This window comes from Gymnodraco acuticeps, unplaced genomic scaffold, assembly GCF_902827175.1.
Source record: "Gymnodraco acuticeps unplaced genomic scaffold, fGymAcu1.1, whole genome shotgun sequence".
Lineage (NCBI taxonomy): Eukaryota > Metazoa > Chordata > Actinopteri > Perciformes > Bathydraconidae > Gymnodraco > Gymnodraco acuticeps.
This window is the reverse complement of record NW_022990540.1, coordinates 68-27,066: the sequence shown is the minus strand read 5'-3', so window position 1 is coordinate 27,066 and position 26,999 is coordinate 68. Positions and strand designations below refer to the sequence as shown.

Below are 26,999 nucleotides of genomic sequence, written 5' to 3'. Positions count from 1 at the left end.
GTGGAAAGCAACTATACTAGCGTTTGGTGTTTTGCTGCTGGCCTTGTTATTCGGGAACTTTGTTTGTTTGGGTTGGTTTCAACAAGACAGCAGCGTAAAACCCAAAACGCAGCAAAGCGAGCAACCGAGCAAAGCTTCTCCTTCTCCAGACAGCCAGGACCAGAGCTGCTTCTGCCATGTAAGTAACATTGAAACAGTGTGTGTGTGTGTGTGTGTGTGTGTGTGTGTGTGTGTGTGGTATTAGAGTCAAACGATGATATAAAGGTTGTGTATTTGCTTTCTAAAGCTTTAAACGTGGCAATACGACACAGCCTCTCCATTCAGGAAATATTCTAGCATTTTCTGCTGTCATCTTAATTTGACGTCACAGTGTGTGTGATGCAAGATAGCAGCAACAATCTCCTTCTCTTTTCGTGTGTGAAAGTCACTCTATTTATATATATATATATATATATATATATATATATATATATATATATATTAGCAATAATAAAATACAAACGTAGCTTCACAAAACATCAAAAACACATTGAATGGAGATGCAGGAAATAACATTTTGTAAATATAAAATAAACCAAAGATAGTAAAGCAGCAACAATATCCATCCTGGAAGAAAAGGTGTAGGATTTGTTTAGGTTTTATTTATTAACATTACTGGTCTCAATTATTTTATGTTGCGTGTATGACGGATCAAATCATTCTTGTTCTGTTGTCAAAAGAACACTGTGTTTTCTGACTGTAATATGAAATTCATGAAAAAAAGAAATAAACATCTCCATATCTTTTCGTGTGTGAAAGTGACATTAAAGCTCTCTTTTTATATATATTCTAGCAGTAATCAAATCCAAACGTAGTCTTTATTTATTCCGGAAACTACGGACATGGTTGGCAAATAGCAACGACGTTTCTCTTTTTTCTTTTAATGTATTTATCGATCTCCTAAATGAGAATTACTAGCGAACGATTGTGTTTGTTCACGTCCCATTGAAACTCATTAAGTGACTGTCACATTATGTAATCATGTATATGTATTTACTGCGTTACTCCTGGTTTACCTAACTTCCGTTTTTTCAAAAACGTATGAAGACTATTTCGAGGATTTTTAAGAAATGAAAATGAAAATAGGATAATTATTGAAAGCAATACATACAAATAGAAGTGTTATAATCAAATTGTTATGTTGTGGATTTTCTGCTGAACTGATGTTATTTCTATTAGCCAGTAGAAAAGCGTGGTGTAACGTGATTGGCTGAGGCATAGCTCCCGTCTTCTGTCCTCTCGTGGGAATTGTAGTCTTTCGCCCCGCTACCAACAAGCGGTGTATACGACTTCTGACCCGGAAGTGGACTACACAATATAGGGCGCTTGTGGAGAAGGCGGGATTTACTGTTGACAGCTGGTTGTTTGGAGGCGGGGCCCTTTGGGGCGGTTGGCATTGGCACTGAAAGGTTTGCAATGACAGCTCAGTCCACAGACGGAGCTGCTGCTGCTGTGACATATGGGCTGAAAGTTTACATAGAGGAAGTTTTGATTTGAAGCTAAAACACAGAAAACAGAAGTAGAGATATTACAACAGCATGCTGAGAGGGATTTGCCTCTTCCTGCCTCTCATGGCTCTCGGTGGACTGCTCGGTGGACAACTTCACACCGAGGTTTGGTTAATATGGCTATACTGAGATTTCCCAGATGTGTCTGTATAATACAATACTAGATATAAGTAGATGATAAGATCATAGCAGTATTATTCGTGTTGTATTAAATAGCAGAAAAGTGGCTCCATATGCTTGGTCATACTCTGATATTTAATTTGGTTTAATACATTAATTTCACATTTGTTTATTTAAAACATTGCTATTTAAGGCGAGAACATTTGCTTTAATTTACAGCTCAATCATTTTCTTAGAATTTCCTTGGTAGTTTTCTTCAATATAAAACCAAGCCTAATTATAATGTATTACATATTGAATTGGGCACTTAAAATAAACAACATCTAGCCATAGTTATTATACAGAGATTTAGATTTTGTATTTACCTTCCCTCCAGGCATACATATTTGTCAGTGATGTGATGTTTACTCGAATGAGCACCTGGGGGAACAACACATGGGGAAACACTGAAATGGTCATTTTAGGAAGTGTATCTGTTTATGCAAATAACTAAACCGAGAGAGACATTAACAAAGCTCTGAATCGACTACCTCGTGTATCACTTCTCCACAATATAGGAGGTATAGTCACAGTATGTTGGTGTATCTTTTGTAATATTCATACCTTGAACAAGCTCTGCCCACTATTGTTGTAAATAGTAAAAAAAAAAGATCGCCAGATTAAAAAATAAATAATAATCATGTGAGAAAGAAAAAATTCACACAATGTTGATATTTAAATGTATTTAGTCTTCCTTTATGTATGCAAGGGGACGTATGATTACATCATTTAAGATTGTTGGTTGATTTTAATACAGATGTGTGTCCTATCTGTGATGCCAAAAAGTCGTCTGTTCTGTTAAGAAAAACTTAATTTAGTATTTATTTAATTGTTTTTAGTGCCTTTTTAAGAATGTTGTCCTGGATAGTCGTATTATGAAATGTGTATACTTTCCCATTTTAATGTCAACTGGGGCTATGGGTTATTTTTCACTATTTTCTTTCATTTAATGGACAAATGATCAGTCTGTTTTCAAGAAAGATATCATCAGTTTAATACGACAAAGGTTTCTAAATTGCGTCTTGTTTATTGTGATAATACAAAACCTACCAAAAACATGACGTGTTAAAAAATGCCCTCTCAACAGTGTTTGTGTTCAGGGCAGGTTAGCTGTTTTTTAGCCCCCTAAACCAGGTGTGTGTGCTCTGGATTAAAGCTACAGGTTACCGCTAACTTTAAACGATAAGACAACCCAAAGCCTCTTTACTGCAACAGTGGTGTTAACGCCCCCACCTTTAATACCTCCCTCTGTTTACCGAACTCTCCTCAGATTTCAAACTCTGGTTGTTTAGTTGCTCCTCGGGTCAAATACGTTCATCTGCAGATTGAGGTGTATCCTTTGTGATGATCAGAGGGAGGTTTGCATTTTATATGAGCTGTTTGGGATCAGGTAACACAGCACTGTGCGCCCTCACACAGCAGGGGGTGGATGTATTATGTATGGAAGTGCAGGTAGACAACAGCCTGTGTGTCTGCGGGCCTCCTGCTGTGAAAAGGGGAAAGTGGTTTCCCAGTGGAGTTGTTAGTGTTTAGCAGAAGGAGAGCCTAATACATCTTTTACATAATTATACAAATATCCTTAATGTTCAGAATGAGAATGCCTTTATTCGTCCCACAGAGGGGGCAGCTACATTGTAACAGCAGAAAAGAGCCAAAGACGGCCACCTAAGAAGCATGCATACAAAAGTATTAAAGATTTGTTTTAAAGTTACACAATTTACAAAACACACATCCTGTAACAGTTCTGAAGATTTAGCAGCCAGGTATATATTGCACAGTTATTAACGGCATATATATATTGCACATAGTTCAATGGTATTTAACAACAAGGGGTGTTATAGTCTGTGTTGTTGTGTGTGTAATGTTGTTTCATCGATTGATTGAATCCTTCAGAGTTTACAACGATGTCATGTTTGGAAATATTTTCTGTTTTATAAAATTGTGGCACCTTTTATTGTAATAATTATGTATTTGTTAAATCTACTACAGATAAGCTAAAAATGCACATATTATTCAACCTCATCTTGATTAGTTGAAAAAGTAACTCTATAGAATACAGGTGATTTAGATTCCAGTCTGTGTAGATATCTAATAATACAAATGACCTCCTTGGCTTTATCTGCACTTATATCTAGAGTGTGCACTTCATTGGCTTTCCCTCCGACAGCTTTCAGCTACTTGTAATGAATGAACGGAGACACGTTAGTGAGTAAGACAGTGAAGCAGAAATGAAAAGTGTAGTAGAGGACAAATTGAAAAGTTGCTAAGGATCTCAAATCTTTTTTGGGTCATTGTTCTGTCTTTTTTGTTCTTCATGTGTGACGTCACTCAGTAATCCGTGTTTCTCTCTGCTCCAGCTGACGGGGGTCCTGGACGACTGCTTCTGTGACGTTGAAAGCATCGACGTCTTCAACAACTTCAAGATCTACCCTCGAATCAAGAGGCTGACGGAGAAAGACTACTTCAGATACTACAGAGTAAGAGCTGCCACTTCTCTGTGAAAACAACAAGACGCTTCTTGCACTCGGGAATAAAAGCGTAAAAGAAGGCAGTAGTTCTCAAATACGTCTGAACTTCTGCACTTTATATTATAAAAAGGGCTGAGCATCAGATTTATCGGAAATATGAAAATTCATGCAAAGTGAACATTTTTCAAATCCGACTCTTATTTAAGTTGTTTGTTTTTGTTTACTTCAAGGGACACTAGCTCATAAGGATGTGCCTTTCTCGTCTCTTGTGTTTTCTATGCATGTAGTTGTTTACTGTAAAGTCCAGTGATCAGCTTCTTCTTGTAAAAAGAAGAGAAACTATACCATTTGGATGTGAGAACATATAAGCGTTGAAAATCAGTTAAAATCAATCAAACTTGTCCAAAAATGTTGTTTTTCCTTTGAAAATCTGTGTAAATGATGTCCCTTCACGTTCAAGTTTTGCGCTGTCCTTAAAAAAGACTCGTTAAATTCTCACATTATCGCATGAGAACATTTCTCAAGTAGTGACAGCGCCTGCTGGTGTAAACAGCCGAGGACACGCCCTGATATTCAGGTTGGTGCAGGTCTGTCAAAAAGCTTTGTTCATCAAAAAAAGGCATCACGTTAAACAACAACGGCAGCTGTCTTTATGATCCTGTTGCAGAACGGGAACGATGAAATATTGTGAAATACTCAAACTACAGCGAGCAGTTGCAGCAAGAGAAAGTGTGTTTTAGTGAATACTGTAACTACAGTTTTAAACCTCCATTTGATCCTCTGGGGACGTTTATATCTTTATTTGTACACTTCTGCTCCGTCTACCGCTGATCACACCTGCTCTGATGACATCATGTGCCACATGAACATATCGTCAGACACAAGGCATCAAACCAGGTACATCCTTTGGAAAAGCATCTTTAAAATGCTTTGTCTGAGTGTTGGTGCCACAGGAGGAAAAGAGGGCTCTGAGGAAGATGCCTAATTGAGTTTGTGTGTGTCTGGTTTAGCACTTATTAGAATGAATGGGAAAGAAGTCAACATCTAGGCTATGCACATTGTCCTAGTTTTTAATAGAACACATGGCAAATTGACCTTAGATTAAAGGAGAGGTTGCATTAGTGGCGTACTAAACGTTATTCCTTAATATTTAAGTGTAATCATAGCATTCAAAAGTAAAATCATGTTCTGATACAACTGCTGCCGAGTTATGTTAAGAATGTCACTCTGCTGGCACGTCATGTCTGATGCGACATGAGTAGCTGCTCGAGCTAACGTTATGTTAGCATTCGCTGAGGAGGACACGCTGTTGTAGGAGGAGCACAATCAGAGATATTACTGTGAGAAGGATACACGATGGTATCATGAGAGTTCAGGATTGACTGTTTTTTGTTAATCTGACTTCTGAAACATGTATTTTAATATAAAAAAAGCTATTTCTCGCTCAAGTAAGTGGGATGAATAACCTGGCCTTAGAGACTTATTGTGTCGCGTGGCCAAATCTCCTCTGATACGAAGCACCATGAACTCATGTGGATGTTTTTCTGTCTCTTTTTCAGGTGAACTTGAAGCGACCGTGTCCTTTCTGGCCGAACGACGGACACTGTGCCATCAAAGACTGCCATGTGGAGCCCTGCCCAGAGGTCAGTGTTCACACACACACACACACACACACACACACCCATATTCATAACACAAGAATTAACACAACTTTTTAAGCAATAGTTTGGATTTATTTTAGGTCCCTGAAGTTGTCGTCATGTTTTTTTTTCTAGCTGTACTTTCCTGTTAAGTTGTTTACTGCGTATGACTTTAGTTTCACAACATACCATAGACTGTATATATAGCAACATACATGCTTTTAAAACACTGATTTACTCACTCAGATAATTGTAACAATGTTAAAGCTGTTTCTTATTGATTGCGTTTGTTTATCTGTTGATCTCTTTGTTGTTTTACAGAGCCAGATCCCAGTGGGCATCAAGTCTGGGAACTACAACAAGGTGAGACTGAGAAGATACATGATGGGTTTGAAACTTAAAAAGGTTATCTCTGTTCTCTCAGCTTGAAACAAACGCCATCCAACAGAATGAGAAATCCTTTATTTGTCTAACAGCAGGGAAATAAACACAGCGAATAACAACATTGAGCTGGAAAATCTATATATTGCACAGAAGAAGACGACCTCCACTAGAATGTAGTCACAGAATATACCTGATGGTCGATAAACTCAGCGTCGGTTTGAAAATGCAATGCAGTGAATCTAACTTTGTAACTATCTGTATCTGCGGACTGAAAACCAAATGGAGTTTAGCACCAGCTGCGGTTTGTTCCACCACATTAGCTGATTCTGTACACACACACACACACACACACACACACACACACTCTCTTTACTCTCCTAGCACTCAGCTTATCTGCTCTGCTAGTTTCCACGCACAGACTGAGTGTTCGTTGGCTCGCGGCCTGGTGTTTGTCTTGTAATGACCCAGAAGTGTTCTGACATCTGTAACAGTCGAGGTCGAATGTTTTTCACTGACCGTCGGCTGGGAAGCTGTTAGTCAGCGAGAAGAGATGAAAGAAAACACGACTCCTCTGCCTCCTCAGCAGTATGTGAGGAGCGTGCCGTTTGGAAGTGGAGAGGTTCATCATGCGGCTTAAAGTGATATCTGAAATATATATTTTGAGCATCAAACTCAATCTCTGTGTGCTTTTAAAGTGGCTGTTACTGGTTTGTAATGTTCTTACTGACAGAAGCTTCAGTTAGCTTAGATCGCAGGGTTAACAGTGGGTTTCACAGGATTTTAAGATATTTTAAATATGAAATTGTACATAGGAAATACCTGTGAAGCACTTTAAAGGTTCTCTGGTGATCTCTGAAAAAGTGGCTGTATACACTGCCTCCATGTTAGACCTCACACATGACTCAGTTGAGTTTATGGCCTAATTATCTGCTTTGTAATAATAATACGTAGAATTTTTATAGCGCTTTTCCTGGTGCTCAAAGACGCTTTACATCAAATCAGAAACGGAAACAGTACAAAGAAAAACATCACTTGTTGACTTGCATGACCGTACCATTTTTTTAAATAAATTGTAGTAAAGCGTGGTCTCAATGTTAAACCTTTTATTGATTATTTCCCTGTTTCCATTTATTTAAAATACGTCAATTCTGAACTGTATTTTATTCAGGAAAACATATTTTTTGACAGCTAACAAAAGTATTTCTATATTTTTGATATTGTTTTGGACATTTTACTAAATTAATTATGTTTATCAAATTGTATTTGTGTTGCCCAATATCACAACATGCATTCATCTTAGGGGGCTTTACAGATCCACACACAGGAATGACAATGTCAAATTAGATATAATACACTTAAAAGAATATATTTAAATTGTATACATTTTTTATTTATTTAATTTCACTCTATTCTGATTCTGATTTACCGACATCAGCTTATTTTTGTCAGTTTCAGATCCACATGTTCTTATTATAAACATGGCATTAACAGCTGTAGTGTTTTTTGTCTCAGTACTCCAAGCCAGCGGATACGGCCTCCGATGTGACGGAGTGTGAACAGGCCAAAAATCTGGGCGCCATCAACAGCACCCTGAGGTGACACACACACACACACACACACACACACACACACACACACACACACACACACACACACACACACACACACACACACACACACACACACACACACACACACACACAACCCTCCTGTCTGCTTTATCTCCCACTGCACACACACACTTTTAACACAGTCAGCTGCAGCAGCTCATTTACCCAAAATGCAAAGCGGCTTCACAGCTGATAGTAAAGTCAAACATTCACTAACATCTGATGTGCAGCTGCTGGAGGTTTCTCAGCTGACTGACCTGAGTCGAGGGATATTTAAACCATAGATATGTGCTGAAACGACAAAGATAAAACAATGTGTTTAAAGACTCGCTCAACCAAAAAGTCTAAAAATATAATGGGGAGAATAACAGGAAGAGAGAAAATACTTTCCTCCTCTGTGCACCATCACATAGAGCAGGGGTGGGGAACCTCCGGCCCGCGGGCCGTATACGGCCCGCGAGACCATTTGGTACGGCCCTCGAGGTAATTTATAAACACACGCAAAAAAGAAAATCTAGACCGCAAAAAAATTAAACAAGCGAGTGCCTGTTTTTCCTGGCCAAGGTCAGGGTCCTTGAACACATCACGAGCCTAACGTGTCATCACGTGGTATATGTCTCGTCTGACAGGGGTGCAGTTCTGCTGGAGAGCAGCAGAACGCGGCTCCGGCACTTCAGAAATTGCAGTACCCCCATAAGGAGCCGTACACATGCCGCAGTTTCTGCGTGTCTGTGTCTTTAGTTGTAAGCAGTAAGCACAGTGGCGATCTGTTCATCTTTCACACTGATCATACAGTCAATAACTTTGTTGTTATTAGCATCTGGTTAGCTAGCTATGCTAACGAATATAAGAAGCTTTTTCTACAACCAGTGAGGTAAAGGCACATCTTTATATGATCATTATAGTTATAAAAAAATAAGATAATAAAGTAAACAGGTATAAAATACTATATGACAGTAAAAAAACAAGTTGTTATTAATAAACAAGAATACAAAGGGGAGTGATTTGTAAAATATCCATAAAGACAAAGACATCTGCTTACAGTTCTGTTTCATATGGGTGTTGAGAGATGTATCCATAGATCTCCAAATGTTGCTCTCAAAGTGCACCAGATTGATGCTTTTAACTTCAACATTTTAAAAACAAATCTCCCGGGGGGAGTATGCCCCCCGGACCCCACTAGAGGAGGTTAGGTCCCCCCCCCCCCCCCCCACTTAAATCATGTTCATATGGACCAAGCCCCCAGGAAGTGCGCCGGAGTCTGATGAGAATATTCGTTGTGGCCAAACGGCGGTACTACACTTCCTTTAGGTTGCTGGGCCCGGAAACACTTTTTCCCATTGACTTACATTAGGAAAGACTGGTCTGTAACTCGTTGGATAATTTTTTTTTAAATTAAATAAACAACCCAGTATGAACACTTGTATAGCCCTTATAAAAACATTCGTTCCTCAAGTTGTAAATAATAACGTTATTCTGAGAGTACATTTCCCTCTGCATTATGAACGTGCATCTAACCCACGGGACCCCGCCGCCCGGCACATTCATGTTACGTGTTCAGCACTACATGAGTTTCTCTTTACCCATGGATGCACAATAAGAACGGACCATATCGCCTTACTGCCCACGGTGCTGTAATAATGGATATATTGCACATGTTTGCTGTAATTCATCATTTGTAAAATATTATACTACATGGGCTGTATGATTAAATATTGTACCGTAAATATTGTATTAAATAAAGTTAATATTACCGACGTTAGATTAACATCCCTGTAGCTTATTATTGCACTAATAAGCATATTGCACTGTGTATATATATATATATACGGTGCAATAACTCTTTCATGTTAAATGAAGCTCTGTTGCTTGGATATCACTAGATCCTGTTACAGCGTAATATAAGTACATAACGATTGATGTGTACATTAGCATAATTAACTAACTGCCGCCTCGTTAATATCAAATCCATCATAATAACAATCCATTACCATGCTGTCATGAACGCACGGTGCTGTTACGTGTACGCAAATTGACGTGCTTGATGTGAACGAGCATTTTGGTTAAAGCTGCGCATGCGCTATGAGCGCACATACGGGTACTTCTCAGGCATGCCGGGTAATCTGTGACGTTTCGCTCTCTCAAAAGTTGGGCCATTTTATCATCATGCGCTAATGAGCAACTCTCATAGGAATGAATGAGGCCCCGCCTCCCACGCTGTATCCAGTTCTTATTATACATCCATGACATGGACAGGAAACTAAATACATTTGCACACATCTTGTGTCCATATCTTTCTGTTGTGGTGGTCATGCCACAACCGTGCACGTGCATGCATGCGCGAGTCATGGTAAAATATCTGGATTAAGAGGTTGCTTTTTCTTTGCACAGAATGAAAGAAAGGCCAAATGAATGAGCTGTGATTTTAGTGCTTTTAAGCAGAGGTCAATAATGTGTACGGCCCTCGGAGGATGTTGTAAAAATTGAAATGGCCCTTGAGAGGAAAAAGGTTCCCCACCCCTGACATAAAGTAACATCAGGGCTTTGTTTATATAACAATGGACGTATTTGAAGCCCATTTCCTTCTATAGTTCACTATTTCTTAACATCTATCTTAAGCTGCTGGTGGATTTTTTTTTTAATGTGGAATTAATTATTCAAAAAGAGGGACGCTGTGGATCCCTGAAGTTTCCTCTGAAGTGGTTTTTGGGATTGCTCAGGCACAAATCTGTAAAAAAAACTATTTTTTAAATATATATTTAATTGTATTTTATGAAAAAACAGTTCTCCCATGTTCCCAAATAATAAATATCGTGTGGTAAGAAAATGTCTATCGCATTAATTATTATTATAGGAGAACAATTGATTATTCTGACTTGTATTATTGATAAAAGGGTGATTTTTCTTGAGTTTTACAAAGTAATCGTTCATAGTTACACTGTTAGATACTTTCATACCTGTACTAGATTTCAGTTGTTTTGGCATATTTCTGTATCATACTTAATAAAGTCTAAAGCAGGGATGTCAAACTCAATTTCATCGTGGACCACATTAACATTCAAACATTCAAAGGGCCGGTTGTAACTATATGAGGCTGTCCGCGGGGTCTTAGAAAGTATTAAAAGTTGATAAATCAATTTAGCGAAAATGAAGGCTATTAAAAAGTATTAAAGGGCGTTTTCCAAGGTATTACATTTTGTAGCTTGTTTTCAATAAGTATATAAATGGTCCAAAGAAGTTGTATTCTACAGTCTGCCTGAATGTAATCATTGCGTAGGTGTGTAGTGTGATTCTGTGTAGTTTATTGATGGCATCCCGTTGGATGTGACGTCATCTGAACAGGACATCGCGCGCTCACTGCTTGATAGCGCGCGAAGGCCCGTTTACGCCGGTTGTTAAGCAACATCGTTATGGGGAAATGCAAGTCTGCGTCCAAATGGTTGGAAGATAAGGAGGAAGGACAATCAATACTGTATATAGTCAATGTGAGGTAAAGTGTGACCGATGTAACCGGTTAAAACTCCAAGTGGCGATGAGGTCTTAAAATGTATGGAAAGTAGGGGTGTAACGGTTCACAAACATTTCGGTTCGGTACGTACCTCGGTTTTTAGGTCACGGTTCGGTTTGTTTCCGGTACAGCAGAACAAATTATCACAAAACATAAAATATATATATATATTTTTTTATTATTATTAAACTGTGAATAATGCCAGCCAGGTAGCGCTTTGCTAACATGGCAACATAAGGATAGTTGGTGTTTGTAATAGCTTTGGCTCGGTCTGAACTCTCTGCGAGTGGTGGAGGCTTAATGCTAGCGGGAGTTGGGTTTGCACTTCAGTCTTTTTTCTTTTGGTACCGGTGATATTCACGTTCGGGTGATGCCTTTTCAAATGAGTGTGAAAGTTTGATATATTGCCAGCCGCATAACCAATGTTAGTTGAACAATGCCGACAAACAGCTTTGGTTCGGTCCACCTGTCTTTGTCCGTCATCCTTGTACGTAACTGCGAAACCAAAATGTTCCCAAACCGGAGACTTCAATGATGCTGGAGGATTTTCGAGCTCAACTTTATCTGCGTGCGCCATTTCAACAGTTCCTCAAATTACTGACTCAATTTGAACGCATCCCTGTGACCAGCTCTCATAGTATGCCTCTCGTCCAATGAAATGACTTGCTCGCTCTATGACGTGTTGAACCCAATGTGAGCAAATTACTCTGAATGCTGCGACGCAGCACCTGAGATTACTTCCAAAAAGTTGTTCACGTTCTCAATTTTTTACGTTTAACGTTATATTCGTTCGGTACACTTCGGTACACACGGGTACGTATACTGTTACACCCCTAATGGAAAGGGTCTTAAAAGGTCTTACATTTGACTTCAGGATTCCTGCATATACCCTGTATATAAATATACATATATAAGATATATAATGTATTATATTACATTATTGCCTCTGAATTGGATTATTATCGGATGGGGTAATAACTTCGTAATTAACTACGTCTGAAAGCAGAATTCCAGGGCAAATAATTGCAAGTCTCTTCAGTGCGCATGTCACAAAACGAGATGCCTTGTGGGACATGTAGTGTATGGGCAACCTGCTCCTGTAAAGTGGCATGTAACCGTAATCTTGTAGGCCACATGAAATGAAGTCGTGGGCCGGATTTGGCCCCCGGGCCTTGAGTTTGACACCCCTGGTCTAAATGCACAATTTTGTAAACATTAAATATATGCAATAGATCAGATCTCAGTCATGAGCCATTATTCAAACAGTCTTAAAAAAATGAGTGTCTGAAAATCTCAGATATTAATAACAGAAAGTGACTTTAAGTTGTTTCGGTTTCTTAAAATGTTGTGATAGTTTCTCCTCTGTGATTACATTTGTTTTCTATGACTTCCTGTTTCAGTAACCAGAGCAAAGAGGCGTTCGCTAACTGGGAGAAACACGACGATGCTCAGGATCACTTCTGTGAGCTCGACGGTGAGCATTCACTCCCTCAGACCTGATCTGAACTACTGCAACGTTTTCAATGAAATGTTCTGGACATTCCTGCTTTTTCACCTACTGACCTTTAATCGAACACCAACCCTCACAACAAATGTTCCTCTTGTTCACAGAAAGATGTAATGGTAAAGAAGACATCAATCAGGATGTGATTGTTTCTATTCAACACTTTGTATGTTTGTGGAGCCAGAGGCTCTGACCATGTTTACACAACAAGCTCACTTATGTGTCATCATGCTCTCCGTTGTTTGAAGTCTAATATGTTGTGTGTGTGTGTGTGTGTTTTGTGTGTGTGTGTGTTAGATGAAACCGCTCCAGACTCTGAGTACGTGGATCTGCTGCTGAATCCGGAGCGATACACCGGATACAAAGGACCTTCAGCCTGGAGAGTCTGGAACAGCATCTACGAGGAAAACTGCTTCAAGTGAGACACACACACACACACACACACACACACACACACACACACACACACACACACACACACACACACACACTGACTCACTCACTCACTCACTCACTCACTCTACAGTAAGAATGAATTGGTTAGATCAGCGGTTTTCAAAGTGTGAGGCGCGCCTCCCTGGGGGGGCACCAGAGAGCTTCAAGGGAGGCGCAGCGTGAGAGAAAAATAACGAGAAAAAGACGAGTAAAGTGACACTTGCCCACTTTTGGCTGTCTGTGGAGACCGAGTTCCCCCACCTCGCCAAGGAGGCTGTAAAAGTGCTCATTCCCTTCGCCTCCACCCAGGGGCGGACTGGCCATCTGTGTGTTCCGGAACAGACCGGCTCTGTTCGCCCCTTATTTTTATGTTTTTAAACGGCATCATTTAAGTTGCGCTGACAGGCGACAGGGGTCCGTTCAGCGGGCCGTTTCCACGCAGCGAGGCCCCCCCCCCCGTTGACAGTTCACCAGCGTGCTCTGCTAATTTGTGGGGGCTGGGCTGGGTGAGATTCCATGGCTGATTTTTAATCCCAGTCCGCCCCTGCCTCCACCTACCTGTGTGAGTGCGGGTTTTCCGCATTGACTTAGATCAAAAGCAAGTGCTGGTCAAGGCTGCAGCCAGAAGGTGATCTGCGTTTATTCCTGTGTGCATCAAAGACGCAGACTCATTGTTCCCACTAAAGTAGGGGTGAGTGTAATAAGGAGGCAAAGTTGACGTTCAGTGTGTTGCCGGGAGCATGTAAGGATGTATCCACGATGTTGAAAATGTTAAAAAAAAATGTGTTTACAACACGGCGTGTGACCATATACGGGTAGTGCTGCAGCTAGATTTGCCTGTCCTCTGTAAGAAGGTGTCGGCGACTGACATGCAAGGAAGAACGACTGCCTGGTCTGTTCCAACTTTAACAACTTTATTAACTTGCAGGGTAGTGAATTGAACACGCAATTATAATTGGGTGTGTGGTATATTTTCGTGCACGGACACGCATGTTCCACAACACACAAACTGAACAACACTCAATTGTCCGATCGCTATACCAGTGTCCTTACGTCACTGATGCAATATAGTTGAGACCATTCGGGCTTATTCTAGAGGGGTGCAAGGAATAGTCCAAGTAGTGGGGGAGTTTTATACAATATGTTTAAAACATAAAGATAAAAAGGTTTGAAAAAATTAATTGTTTTAAGGAGGTGGCGCTACTCAGCCAATCAAATCGGTGCAGTCAGTGAGCACGATAGATTCACACACAGAGACGAGAGAAACAGTCGGAGTAATTTCAAATGGCGGAAGGTAGACAGCAAACACAGAGCATTTAATGACATGTTCTCTTACTGGACCTCTTTGACATGCAATTGAATGCCCCTGCATTTTAGCAACAACAATAATAATAATAATAATAATAATAGCAATAATAATTGGGGGGGGGGGGGGGGTGCGGCTGTTCTTATGTTCTCTGAGGGGAGGCTCACCTTTCCACACTTGGAAAACCCCTGGGTTAGATCATCACAAAATAAAGCGGTGCAAGAATGAGTGCTTCAACTTATTTTGTGTTTGAAAATATGTACGGACTGAAACTAAAATGCATTTTTATAGAGCGTCTAAGAAAAAGTGATTTCTGTTCTCTCTCTTTTTGTCTTTTGTTTAGACATGTCCACATTTAAAGCTGTTGGAAATCCTCCTCTGTGATGATTATTGATGGTTAATAAAAGTGTGTGTTCTGTCTTCAGACCCAGATCGGTGTACCGACCTCTGAACCCTCTGGCTCCGAGCAGAGGTGAGTCAGAGACGAATCAATATCTGTTTCATCAGCTGCTGTTTCAACAAACTAAACCCCAGGCTTTTGCTTAAATAGAACATCTTGTTATCATGTGTGCTATCACTGAACTCTAGAATCAAATGTCATATTCAATATTATGCACTTAATTTAATTGTTTATGCTTTCAGGTTTTTCATTATTTTTCATTATGTTTAAGGTTCATTTTTGCTCAGCTGCATATTTGACATGGCTTCTCTTGTTAGATATAACTCATTCAATGATAGGCCTCAAATTAGGATATTGCAAAATTATGGTTCTCTTTACTCAAGGCTGTTATTTGTTTTATGTATTATAATCCGAATTATAATAACCCCTATTATAGTTAGTCAAACATGTTTTTCAAAAGGGTTAAGTGTCAACAATCTTTGGTTGATAACACATCCATATAAGTGTCTAAAAGCTTTAAAGGATGTTCAATGTGACGTCAAGGAAGTGAAAATGGAAACCTCAGCTTGTTATCCGAGATATGAGAGAGAAGTGGTTTATAGATATCTATAATCCACATCTTTACCCATAATGCCTCACGTGAGACAGCACATTTGACCCATTACATTAAACATAATACCAAAGGTCTTAGAGGTCTTTCACCAAAATGAAAATAGCTTATCTTTTGGAATCTATGTTTGTAAGTCAAATGGGGCATCCAGTTATATTCCTGATTGTACAAATACAACATAATGACATGTTTATTCCTAAAAGACGACATAATTGTATTGCAAATGGTGCTAAATAATAAATTACTTGCAAAATAATGAAAATCTTCCAAGTAAATGCAATCAATTCACTTATTTTTGATCACTTTTGCAATCAGTTAAACAGCCATTACATTACATCCAGTATTATATTATTTAATATATATATCAGGGTGTCCGCGGGGTCTTTAAAAGTAAAGTTGATAAATCAATTTAGTGAAAATGAAGGCTATTAAAAAGTATAAAACGGCGTTTTCCAAGGTATTACATTTTGTAGCTTGTTTTCAATAAGTATATAAATGGTCCAAAGAGGTTGTATTCTACAGTCTGCCTGAATGTAATCATGGCGTAGGTGTGTAGTGTGATTCTGTGTAGTTTATTGATGGCATCCCGTTGGATGTGACGTCATCTGAACAGGACATCGCGCGCTCACTGCTTGATAGCACGCGAAGGTCCGTTTATGCCGGTTGTTGAACAACATCGTTATGGGGAAATGCAAGTTTGCGTCCAAATGGTTGGAAGATAAGGAGGAAGGACAATCAATACTGTATATAGTCAATGTGAGGTAAAGTGTGTCGCCAAGGTAACCGGTTAAAACTCAAAGTGGCGATGAGGTCTTAAAATGTATGGAAAGGGTCTTCAAAGGTTTTACATCTGACTTCAGGATTCCTGCATGTACCCTGGATGAATACCCCTGCCGCACAAGTCTAATGACAAACCGTCCTTTACTATATGGATGATACTGTATTTAAATCTGCCTCTGATCAGCATAAACAAGTCAAATAATCATTGACATTTTTAGATTTGTTTTCATTCCTAAAAGACATTTCTGTAGAAACCCCACCGTGAGCCTGCAGCATGACTTCTCACGCACACTTTAATGTTTGCATCTTTTCCTGAGATCGCCTGTTATCTGTTTGTAATGTTGCCGAGGTGTTTATTAATAGAAGATATCTTACTCAGCTTTGTTCTCTCCTTTTCTTTGTTCAGGAGACGACGATGGTGAGTAAAACTGAACTGTCGGCATGTGAATCTATTTGAGTTTTTTTATAAACTGATGAAGTTTCTCTTTTACCTCGCTCACATTGCAGGAGAGGGTTTCTACACGTGGCTCGAAGGTGAGAACTTCCTCTTGTTTGATCTTTTTCTTCCCCAAAGGAAATGTTCTGTGACATCTCCCTTTATGTTTGAGTTCACAAACAACGTCATACTTCCTTTTAAAAACGTTGCTTCCTGCAGCTCTTGACCTCGAACTCACGGGATGTAAGGATTTGACACGTGAAGCATTTTTACATTTCGTTTCATTTGAATGAACTTCAATTAAAAGTGATTTGTCATATTGTGATAAGTATGAAAAAGCAACAATTAGCTGACTGATTGCTTATCTGATCAACTGAAACATATGTGGAAACATTTATGGATTAAGTCATTTTTCATCCCAAAATTGCAGAACATTTGTTTTATTTTGTATCTTAAACATTTTAATTTCCTTGCTTTTTTTCTGTCTGTTCATGTTAAAACAAATAGTGTTTGGAATGAAGATGCATTTTAATTATATTAATTTCACCTCCATTACAATAGTAGAGGAAGAAATGTCACATTCAAAAACAGAAGTCTATAAATATGGACAAATAACATCTGCATAGGAAGATAAGTTCCTCTTGATTTGTTAGTATAATAGTTAGCTTTAGAACATAAAAGCATGTCCTCCTCACTTCTTTCTCTCCCTCTCGTTTTCAGGGTTGTGTTTAGAGAAGAGAGTTTTCTACCGGCTGATCTCGGGCCTCCACAGCAGCATCAACATCCACCTGTGTGCCGAGTACCTGCTGAACGGTACGACTGATCTCACTACAGCTTTAAGCTTTATCCCCTGTGACACCAAAGCCAACTCAGTCTTAATTCAACCTAACGTGAAACCAGAACTGAGGTCAGCAGGATTTCATTACGACTATCGGCTGCACCAGACTGTGTATCAATTATTGTGAATATTATTTTAAAGGAAAAAATAAAGCTTATAGTTAGGTTTTAGTTAAAGGTGGGGCAGGTAATTTTGGAGAAACCAGCTCGAGTGCGCTAGAATTTGAAAATACACAACCGGAGAAAATCTGCCCCTTCCTTACAGAGCCCCTCCTCCAACACACATGAACGCGCACATGACCAATGAGGGCACGAGATAAGTGTGTGCACAGATGGAAGGCTGACAGGCAGGTAGGCCATCCAGTTACTTTAGCCGGGCCGGCTCAGATGATTGGTCGTGCTTTTGACAGTACTAGTCTTCCACAGATGACATTTGTTTATGGATTTTTTGTCAAAGCACTTAATAAATTCATTGCTATCGGGATGTTAAGAGCATTCCATGGAATATAACAAAAAGTGTATCTCGAGCCGGTTTCTCAAACTTACCTACCCCACCTTTAAGCGTATATACATTTCCTTATATGATGCTTGAATATCTACCTACGAAGGCATATCAACTATTTTTTGGAGAACATCTTCTGTAAATGTATTACCATGTCCTAAATACTTATTCTACTCTTACTCTTGCACTTTTCTTGCATTTTATATATTTGTACGGCTATGTTTGACATTTTCGTTTTCTTAATGTTCTATGTGAGGGACTGCGGATGGAAAGTAGCTCAAAGCTAGATCCGGCATACACTTGGCCTATTTCATGTTTTAAGTGTTTATTAATGTGCAATGTCCCTGCCAGAGAAACAAATAAATAATATAAACAAATTAAGGAAAACTTCTCAATGTTAAATGTTGTCCAAACAGCTGCAGTGGGCCTGACTCGGTTTCAAGGTTTTTCTTCTGCAGTTTTAAGATAACATAACAATGTCAAAAGGGATGAATAACTTGAAGACCTTATAGAAGCAAACAATTATAAATATTTTAAACATGTCTAACAACATCATTTTCACAGTAACAAATGTTCAAGAATGCTGAAATAAAGATAATATTTGCCGACTTATACCTTTTGTAATTAATCTGGTTACAGTTTAACATATGTTATATATATATATATATAACATATATTACTTGTGTTTCTGGGCTTCAGTGTGTTTAAACAGTGTGTTAAACAAACAGTTGCGTGTTCTATCGTGTAGTAAAAGTTGTGTTTGTGTGTTTGGTTCCTCAGAGGGTTGGGGCCGGTCGATTTGGGGTCCGAACCTTCAGGAGTTTCGTCAGCGCTTCGACACGGCGGAGACGAAGGGCGAGGGCACGCGGCGGCTGAAGAACCTCTACTTCCTGTACCTCATCGAGCTGCGCGCGCTCTCTAAGGTTTCTCCGTACTTCGAGAGAGCGTTCGTCAACCTCTACACCGGGAACCGGCAGGAGGACGGAAACACCAAGGAGCTGCTGCTGCAGTTCTTCGATGAGGTCAAGTAAGAGGGGATGTTATTCACTTTCATCAATCAGAATCGGAAACAGGTTTATCAACAGGTAGGTTTTAGAGATGTTAAGATTCACCGATTCGCATCGGTGCACCGACATAAACGTTCAAGATGCGAGTGCACCGGTTGAAAGAGTGCACATCGGCTACAGTTTGGGTTGAACCGGGTTGAACTCGCGATGCATCGATTGCGTAGAGTCTTTGCATCGGTAAAAAACCGATTCATCATATAAAATTCCCTCATCTTGTCAACGCTCAGCAGAGACGATTTTTGATATTTGCTTCGCCACTACGGAGGCCGAGAGTCTCAGTTATCAACACACACGGAAGTCGAGGAGAAAGAGAAACACAGCGCACCGAAAAATACCTACAAATCAAACGTTTGGCAACACTTCGGATTGTTCAAGAATGTTCAAGAAAGACGGTGTAATAGTCCTTTATGCTACATAGTTGACCGCAGGTCATGGAGAGTAATAAGGTATCCGTAGACCTTTGTATGAGGTATCTTTATTACTTAACAGGTCTACAGCCATGATACATAGATCCGTCCTAGATGCGGGCTTACATACACACAGTATCACTCCGCAGCCGCACCCCATCAGTAACGTCCTGATGGTATATGTGCGCGGCACTATATACTACAGACGGTCAACTTGAAAAATCGCTCGCAAATTGTTAACGATTCCGAGCCGCTTTAAAGTACACAAGTAGTACGAGGAACTTAGCGACGCACATAAAGAGGCGACATGGGGTCTGCGGCTGAAAAGAGAAACATGAAAGTTAGACATACGAGTTAAATCACTCAGTGAGGTGTTCTGTCAGAGAGAGTGGTGTTTAGTTTACAGCAGCCTGTGACGGCCAATAATAATGTAAATGTCTTCCTTACTGTAAGCAGTTATGAAATACCTGTTTGTGAAAGGTTATTTGTATTCTTTATTGTTCATATAGAACCCACTGCTTTCTGCTCACTGGTGAGTTAGCCTATGAATGAGTGTTAAGCACATCAGGCTGGCAGCTGTATGGGCATTGCACTATGGTAGCTGTTATTTTCACATTGTTAATCATGAGCAATGCATCCTTACATTGTTGGATGTGGACTGAGGTGTTATAGAATTGTACTCTGGAAAGCTTTTAAAGGCAACAAAATAAACGGCATGATGGGATGTGCAGTACCAAATATGTAAAGCACTTTTTTGTTAATGTATGATTTGCTGCATATAAGGAATAAAACAAAAATCCTCTGTCGTACCATATTGAAGTATCATTATTTTTGCATCGTGTTGAATCGCATCGTATCGCACCAAATCGCATAATGTTGAATCAAATCGTATCGAACTGTATCGCAACAGGGGTGAATCGTATCGTATCGTATCGCATCGCCTAGTGTTTCAAATGTATCGTTAATGTATCGTATCGTGGCAACGTATCGAGATGCACATCGCATCGGCCTCAGTGATGGAGATGCACATCCCTAGTAGGTTTACACGTATGAGGAATTTGACTTAATGTCGTGGGGGAAACATATAAAATTACATTTCAAAAAATTAGAAATAATTAAAAATATAGTAAAAATATTGCAGTATTTACATGGAATACAATTCGGCAGTAATAACAAATACAAAATAAAACGGCACAACCAACACTTGCAAACAAATCTAGATCCTGCCGACCGTCAGTTGGTTGGTCTTGACTGAAAACGATTGGATAGATTGATATGAAGTTGCACTAGGACTGATACTTATAAACTGTGTGGAAGAACACCGTTTTTTACAACCTTAAGTTGAACCTGGGTTTGCTGCAACATCATCCTGAAGCGCTGGCTCTCTGCACCGTCCAATCAAATACATGCAAGTTCACACTGGTGTTCAAATAGTTTACATTTTGATGAAAGTAACCCAAGTGTTCACCTGTTGATTTACCTGAAAACATCACATCCTCAAAACCTTTTTTTACCAAAGTGCAATTTTCATTGTGTTAGTTCCGGTCAGCCTCAAGGTTTTTTAAAAACTAAATTCCCTACTTAAACTTTGGCTAAAATGTAAAAGTATATCTTAACAGAATAAAATAATATACAGTGGGGCAAAAAAGTATTTAGTCAGCCACCAATTGTGCAAGTTCTCCCACTTAAAAAGATGAGAGGTCTGTAATTTTCATTCTAGGTACACTTCAACTATGAGAGACAAAATGAGAAAAAAAAAATCCAGAAAATCACATTGTCTGATTTTTAAAGAATTTATTTGCAAATTATGGTGGAAAATAAGTATTTGGTCAATAACAAAAGTTCATCTCAATACTTTGTTATATACCCTTTGTTGGCAATGACAGAGGTCAAATGTTTTCACAAGGTTTTCACTCACTGTTGCTGGTATTTTGGCCCATTCCTCCATGCAGATCTCCTCTAGAGCAGTGATGTTTTGGGGCTGTCGCTGGGCAACACGGACTTTCAACTCCCTCCAAAGATGTTCTATGGGGTTGAGATCTGGAGACTGGCTAGGCCACTCCAGGACCTTGAAATGCTTCTTACGAAGCCACTCCTTCATTGCCCGGGCGGTGTGTTTGGGATCATTGTCATGCTGAAAGACCCAGCCACGTTTCATCTTCAATGCCCTTGCTGAAGGAAGGAGGTTGTCACTCAAAATCTCACGATACATGGCCCCATTCATTCTTTCCTTTACACGGATCAGTCGTCCTGGTCCCTTTGCAGAAAAACAGCCCCAAAGCATGATGTTTCCACCCCCATGTTTCACAGTAGGTGTTCTTTGGATGCAACTCAGCATTCTTTCTCCTCCAAACACGTCTAGTTGAGTTTTTACCAAAAAGTTATATTTTAGTTTCCTCTGACCATCTGACATTCTCCCAATCCTCTTCTGGATCATCTACATCAGGGGTTCCCAACCTTTATTGTGCCAAGGACCGGCAGATACATAAAAAAAAAAATCGCGGACCGGTTTTCAATTTTAACTGATTTTAATATTTACTCACCAGCAGGTAGCAACATAGGCTAATTGTGTGTGTGTGTGTGTGTGTGTGTGTGTGTGTGTGTGTGTGTGTGTGTGTGTGTGTGTGTGTGTGTGTGTGTGTGTGTGTGTGTGTGTGTGTGTGTGTGTGTGTGTGTGTGTGTGTGTGTGTGTGTGTGTGTGTGTGTGTGGTGTGTGTGTGTGTGTGTGTGTGTGTGTGTGTGTGTGTGTGTGTGTGTGTGTGTGTGTGTGTGTGTGTGTGTGTGTGTGTGTGTGTGTGTGTGTGTGTGTGTGTGTGTGTGTGTGTGTGTGTGTGTGTGTGTGTGTGTGTGTGTGTGTGTGTGTGTGTGTGTGTGTGTGTGTGTGTGTGTGTGTGTGTGTGTGTGTGTGTGTGTGTGTGTGTGTGTGTGTGTGAAGATTAAAGTAATTTATTTTGGGAACACCCGCATATAGGCTACCTATGGAGTTAGCCAGATGTGTGTAAATTACTGTTCATGGTCATTTGAAAACAAATGCCGGTGTCAGACAGACACAAACACACACACACACACACATATCATGCGCCTTGGTGACTGGACATCTTCTTCATAAAACTAATAAAAGGGGGAGTAATCGGGCAGTTCGATGTGTGTGGTTAACACGTAGCAGCCTGCAGTCACTCGCTGTTCTGATGAAGGTAAACACAGCGAAGGCGGTGCGTAAAAAGGCACAGCTCTCGGCGCGCTGGTGCTGCACTTCTCAGAGGCGGAGTTACACGTCCCGCTGCCTCCTGATGCTGCAGCCATTTCATGAAGTGAAGGAGGTTTTCCTTCTATAAAACAGCTGCGGGCAGCAGATACCGTGAGAGTCCCGGACATGAATTCATAGATCAAGGCAGACTGGTTTACTCTCCTGTTTTGCCAATCCGGTGCTTAAACAAAGGCAAGGCAAGTTTATTTATATAGCACTTTTCAACACAAGGCAATTCAAAGTGCTTTACAAAAAAATGAAAAACATTAAGAAAATGGCATTTAAAATCAGTCATTAAAAAGAAAAGCTAATAAAATAAACATATAGCTATACACCCCTGGCCGACATGTCCTTAAAATGAAGTCCGAGTTTGAAATATATCTCAAATAATGTATGCACTGCCATTTCCCCGCATAAAAATAACAGTCTGCAATAAAACGGTTGTTATTACATTACATTACATTACATTGCATTTAGCTGACGCTTTTATCCAAAGCGACTTACAATAAGTACATTCGACCAGGAAGACACAACCTTGAAGAAAACAGAATCATATAAGTATATCAGGTTTCATAGAGCCAAACATTTCAAGTGCTACTCAACTGGCTTTAGGTAATCCAGTCCTTTATTGGTATAAAAGTGCTTCGTTAATCGTTCTAACGCTCGAAGTGGAGTCGAAAGAGATGAGTTTTCAGTTTGCGCCGGAAGATGTGCAAGCTATCTGCCGTCCTGATGTCAATGGGGGAGCTCATTCCACCATCTTGGAGCCAGGATAGCAAACCCACGTGTTTTCGCCGATGGGAACTTGGGTCCCCCTCGCAGCGAGGGCGCAACGAGTCGTTTGGCTGATGCAGAGCGTAGTGCACGCGCTGGGGTGTACGGTTTAACCATGTCCTGGATGTAGGAAGGGCCAGATCCATTCGCAGCACGGTAAGCAAGTACCAGTGTCTTGAAGTGGATTCTAGCAGTTACCGGAAGCCAGTGAAGGGAGCGGAGGAGCGGAGTGGTGTGGGAGAATTTAGGAAGGTTGAAAACCAGACGAGCTGCTGCATTCTGGGTGAGCTGCAGAGGTCGGATGGCACATGCAGGTAGACCAGCCAGGAAGGAGTTGCAGTAGTCTAGGCGTGAGATGACGAGAGCCTGGACCAGAACCTGAGTCGCTTTCTGAGTCAGCTGGGGACGTATCTTCCTGATGTTGTAAAGCGTGTATCTGCAGCAGCGGGTTGTAGCAGCGATGTTTGCAGTGAAGGACAGGTTGTTATCTAGGGTCACACCCAGATTCCTTGCAGTCTGAGTCGGGGAAACAACTGAGGTGCCGATGTTGATTGTCAGGTCAAGAGTTGGACAATCTTTTCCCGGGAGGAAGAGCAGCTCAGTCTTGTCAAGGTTGAGCTTGAGGTGGTGAGCAGACATCCACTGAGAGATGTCAGCTAGACAAGCAGAGATGCGTGCGACGACCTGGGTCTCTGAGCGGGGAAAGGACAGAATTAATTGGGTGTCGTCAGCGTAGCAGTGGTAAGAAAAACCATGCGGGCTAATGACTGATCCGAGCGAGTTTGTGTACAAGGAGAAGAGGAGGGGACCAAGAACAGAGCCCTGAGGGACCCCCGTAGTTAATTGACAAGGGTCGGACTCAGACCCTCTCCAAGTCACCCTGTAGGTACGGTCTTTCCGGTATGAGGTGAGGAGGGAAAGTGCAGAGCCTGAAACTCCAAGTTTTTGGAGAGTGCGAAGGAGGATCTGATGATTCACCGTGTCGAATGCAGCAGACAGGTCCAACAGGATGATGACAGAGGAGAGGGATGCAGTTTTGGCAGTGTGCAGTTCCTCCGTGACAGCAATGAGAGCAGTTTCTGTGGAGTGACCTGCCTTGAAACCAGACTGGTGCGGATCCAGAAGGTTGTTCTGATTGAGATAACAGGAGAGTTGTTTAAAGACAGCGCGTTCAAGTGATTTAGACAGGAACGGGAGGAGAGAGACAGGCCTGTAGTTTATAACATCAGACGGGTTGAGAGTGGGTTTCTTTAGGAGAGGGTTTACTCTTGCCTCCTTGAGACTGTTTGGAAAGTGACCAGAAGTTAGAGAAGTGTTGATGAAATGGGTGAGAAACGGTAGAATATCAGGAGCGATAGTCTGAAGGAGGTTTGAAGGGATAGGGTCCAGAGGACAGGTGGTAGGGCGGGCAGAGGTAATGAGGGTAAGAACCTCACTTGGAGAGAGAGGGGAAAAGGAGGTAAGTGTGTTGGTGGAAGGAGGGTCTGATGACCCAGCGGTGAGTAAAGGTGAGTCAGAAAAAGAAGAGCGAATATCATTAACCTTTTTTTCAAAGTGGGTAACAAAGTCGCTTGACAGAAGTGAGGAGGGGGGAGGAGCTTTTGGAGGGTCCAAGAGGGTGGAGAAGATGGAAAATAGTTTTTTAGGATTGGAATAGGAAGATTGGATCTTATCTTGAAAGAAAGTGCTTTTTGCCTGAGAGATCGAAGCAGAGAAAGAGGAGAGGAGAGCTTGATAGGTTAGGAGGTCGTCACGGTGTTTGGATTTCCACCATTTCCGCTCTGCTGCCCTAAGGACGGTTCTATTAGCACGCAGTGCATCATTTAGCCAGGGAGCCGTGTCTCCTGTGCGCTCCTCTTCCTACTTGGCGCACCGGTAACTTTCTCGTGCGCACAAGAGGCTGGGACCAGGCTGAGCCGCCGAATCCCTCGGAACATCATAAAAGCCATTTTCAACGGTTATCTGGTGAAAGATTAACTAGGCTACTGGATTAAATAATATGACTGGTATAGGTGCGAACATTAAACACTTTTTGAAAAAAATATTATGATAAAATATTTTTATAATTCTGCAAATATTACGATAAACTCACAGCTATTTCGCGGCCCGGCAGTAACACCTCCGCGGCCCGATACCGGTCCGCGGACCGGGGGTTGGGAACCCCTGATCTAAATGCTCTCTAGCAAACCTCAGACGGGCCTGGACATGTACTGGTTTAAGCAGGGGGACACGTCTGGCACTGCAGGATTTGAGTCCCTGGCGGCGTAGTGTGTTACTGATGGTAGCCTTTGTTACTTTGGTCCCAGCTCTCTGCAGGTCATTGACTAGGTCCCCCCGTGTGGTTCTGGGATGTTTGCTCACCGTTCTTGTGATCATTTTGACCCCACGGGGTGAGATCTTGCGTGGAGCCCCAGATCGAGGGAGATTATCAGTGGTCTTGTATGTCTTCCATTTTCTAATAATTGCTCCCAGTTGATTTCTTCACACCAAGCTGCTTACCTATTGCAGATTCAGTCTTCCAAGCCTGGTGCAGGTCTACAATGTTGTTTCTGGTGTCCTTTGAAAGCTCTTTGGTCTTGGCCATAGTGGAGTTTGGAGTGTGACTGTTTAAGGTTGTGGACAGGTGTCTTTTATACTGATAACGAGTTCAAACAGGTGCCATTAATACAGTTAACAAGTGGAGGACAGAGGAGGCTCTTAAAGAAGAAGTTACAGGTCTGTGAGAGCCAGAAATCTTGTTTGTTTGTAGGTGACCAAATACTTATTTTACCGAGGAATTTACCAATTAATTCATTACAAATCCTACAATGTGATTTCCTGGATTCTTTCCCCCCATTCTGTCTCTCATAGTTGAAGTGTACCTAGGATGAAAATTACAGGCCTCTCTCATCTTTTTAAGTGGGAGAACTTGCACAATTGGTGGCTGACTAAATACTTTTTTGCCCCACTGTATGTATTAAACATTAACTCTGGGTTCAGGTTATTTGTTTGTACCCGTATTTGGTTTGCAGTTAAAATACAGGGGATCCATTATGACACACGCTATGCAGGTTACTTATAATATTAGTCGTTGTTATAATACTAACGGCTTCCTTTGTTTTCCAGAACTTTCCCAATGCACTTTGATGAGAAGTCCATGTTTGCAGGACAAAAGATTGAAGCCAAAATATTAAAGGTAGGTGAATCCAAAATCTAAACCAATATCTCATCATACAGATGTGTGTGTGTGTGTGTGTGTGTGTGTGTGTGTGTGTGTGTGTGTAGTGTGTGTGTGTGTGTGTGGTGTGGTGTGTGTGTGTTGTGTGTGTGGGTGTGTGTTGTGTGTGTGGTGTGTGTTGTGTGTGTGTGTGTGTGTGTGTGTGTGTGTGTGGTGTGTGT

General features: G+C 40.8%; 1 protein-coding gene across 1 annotated transcript; it reads left to right on the top strand.

Moving 5' to 3' along the window:
- Window positions 1-1,442: 1,442 nt before the first annotated feature.
- ero1b (endoplasmic reticulum oxidoreductase 1 beta) lies at window positions 1,443-26,796 on the top strand (the record flags this gene model as incomplete). Its single annotated transcript, XM_034227311.1, is given in 13 exon segments — window positions 1,443-1,652; window positions 4,064-4,183; window positions 5,734-5,817; window positions 6,136-6,177; window positions 7,711-7,793; window positions 12,717-12,790; window positions 13,118-13,238; window positions 14,987-15,033; window positions 16,758-16,769; window positions 16,859-16,885; window positions 17,508-17,600; window positions 18,907-19,153; window positions 26,727-26,796. Coding segments are annotated over 13 exon segments (1,095 nt in total), but the record flags the coding sequence as incomplete, so codon positions are not given.
- Window positions 26,797-26,999: the final 203 nt, after the last annotated feature.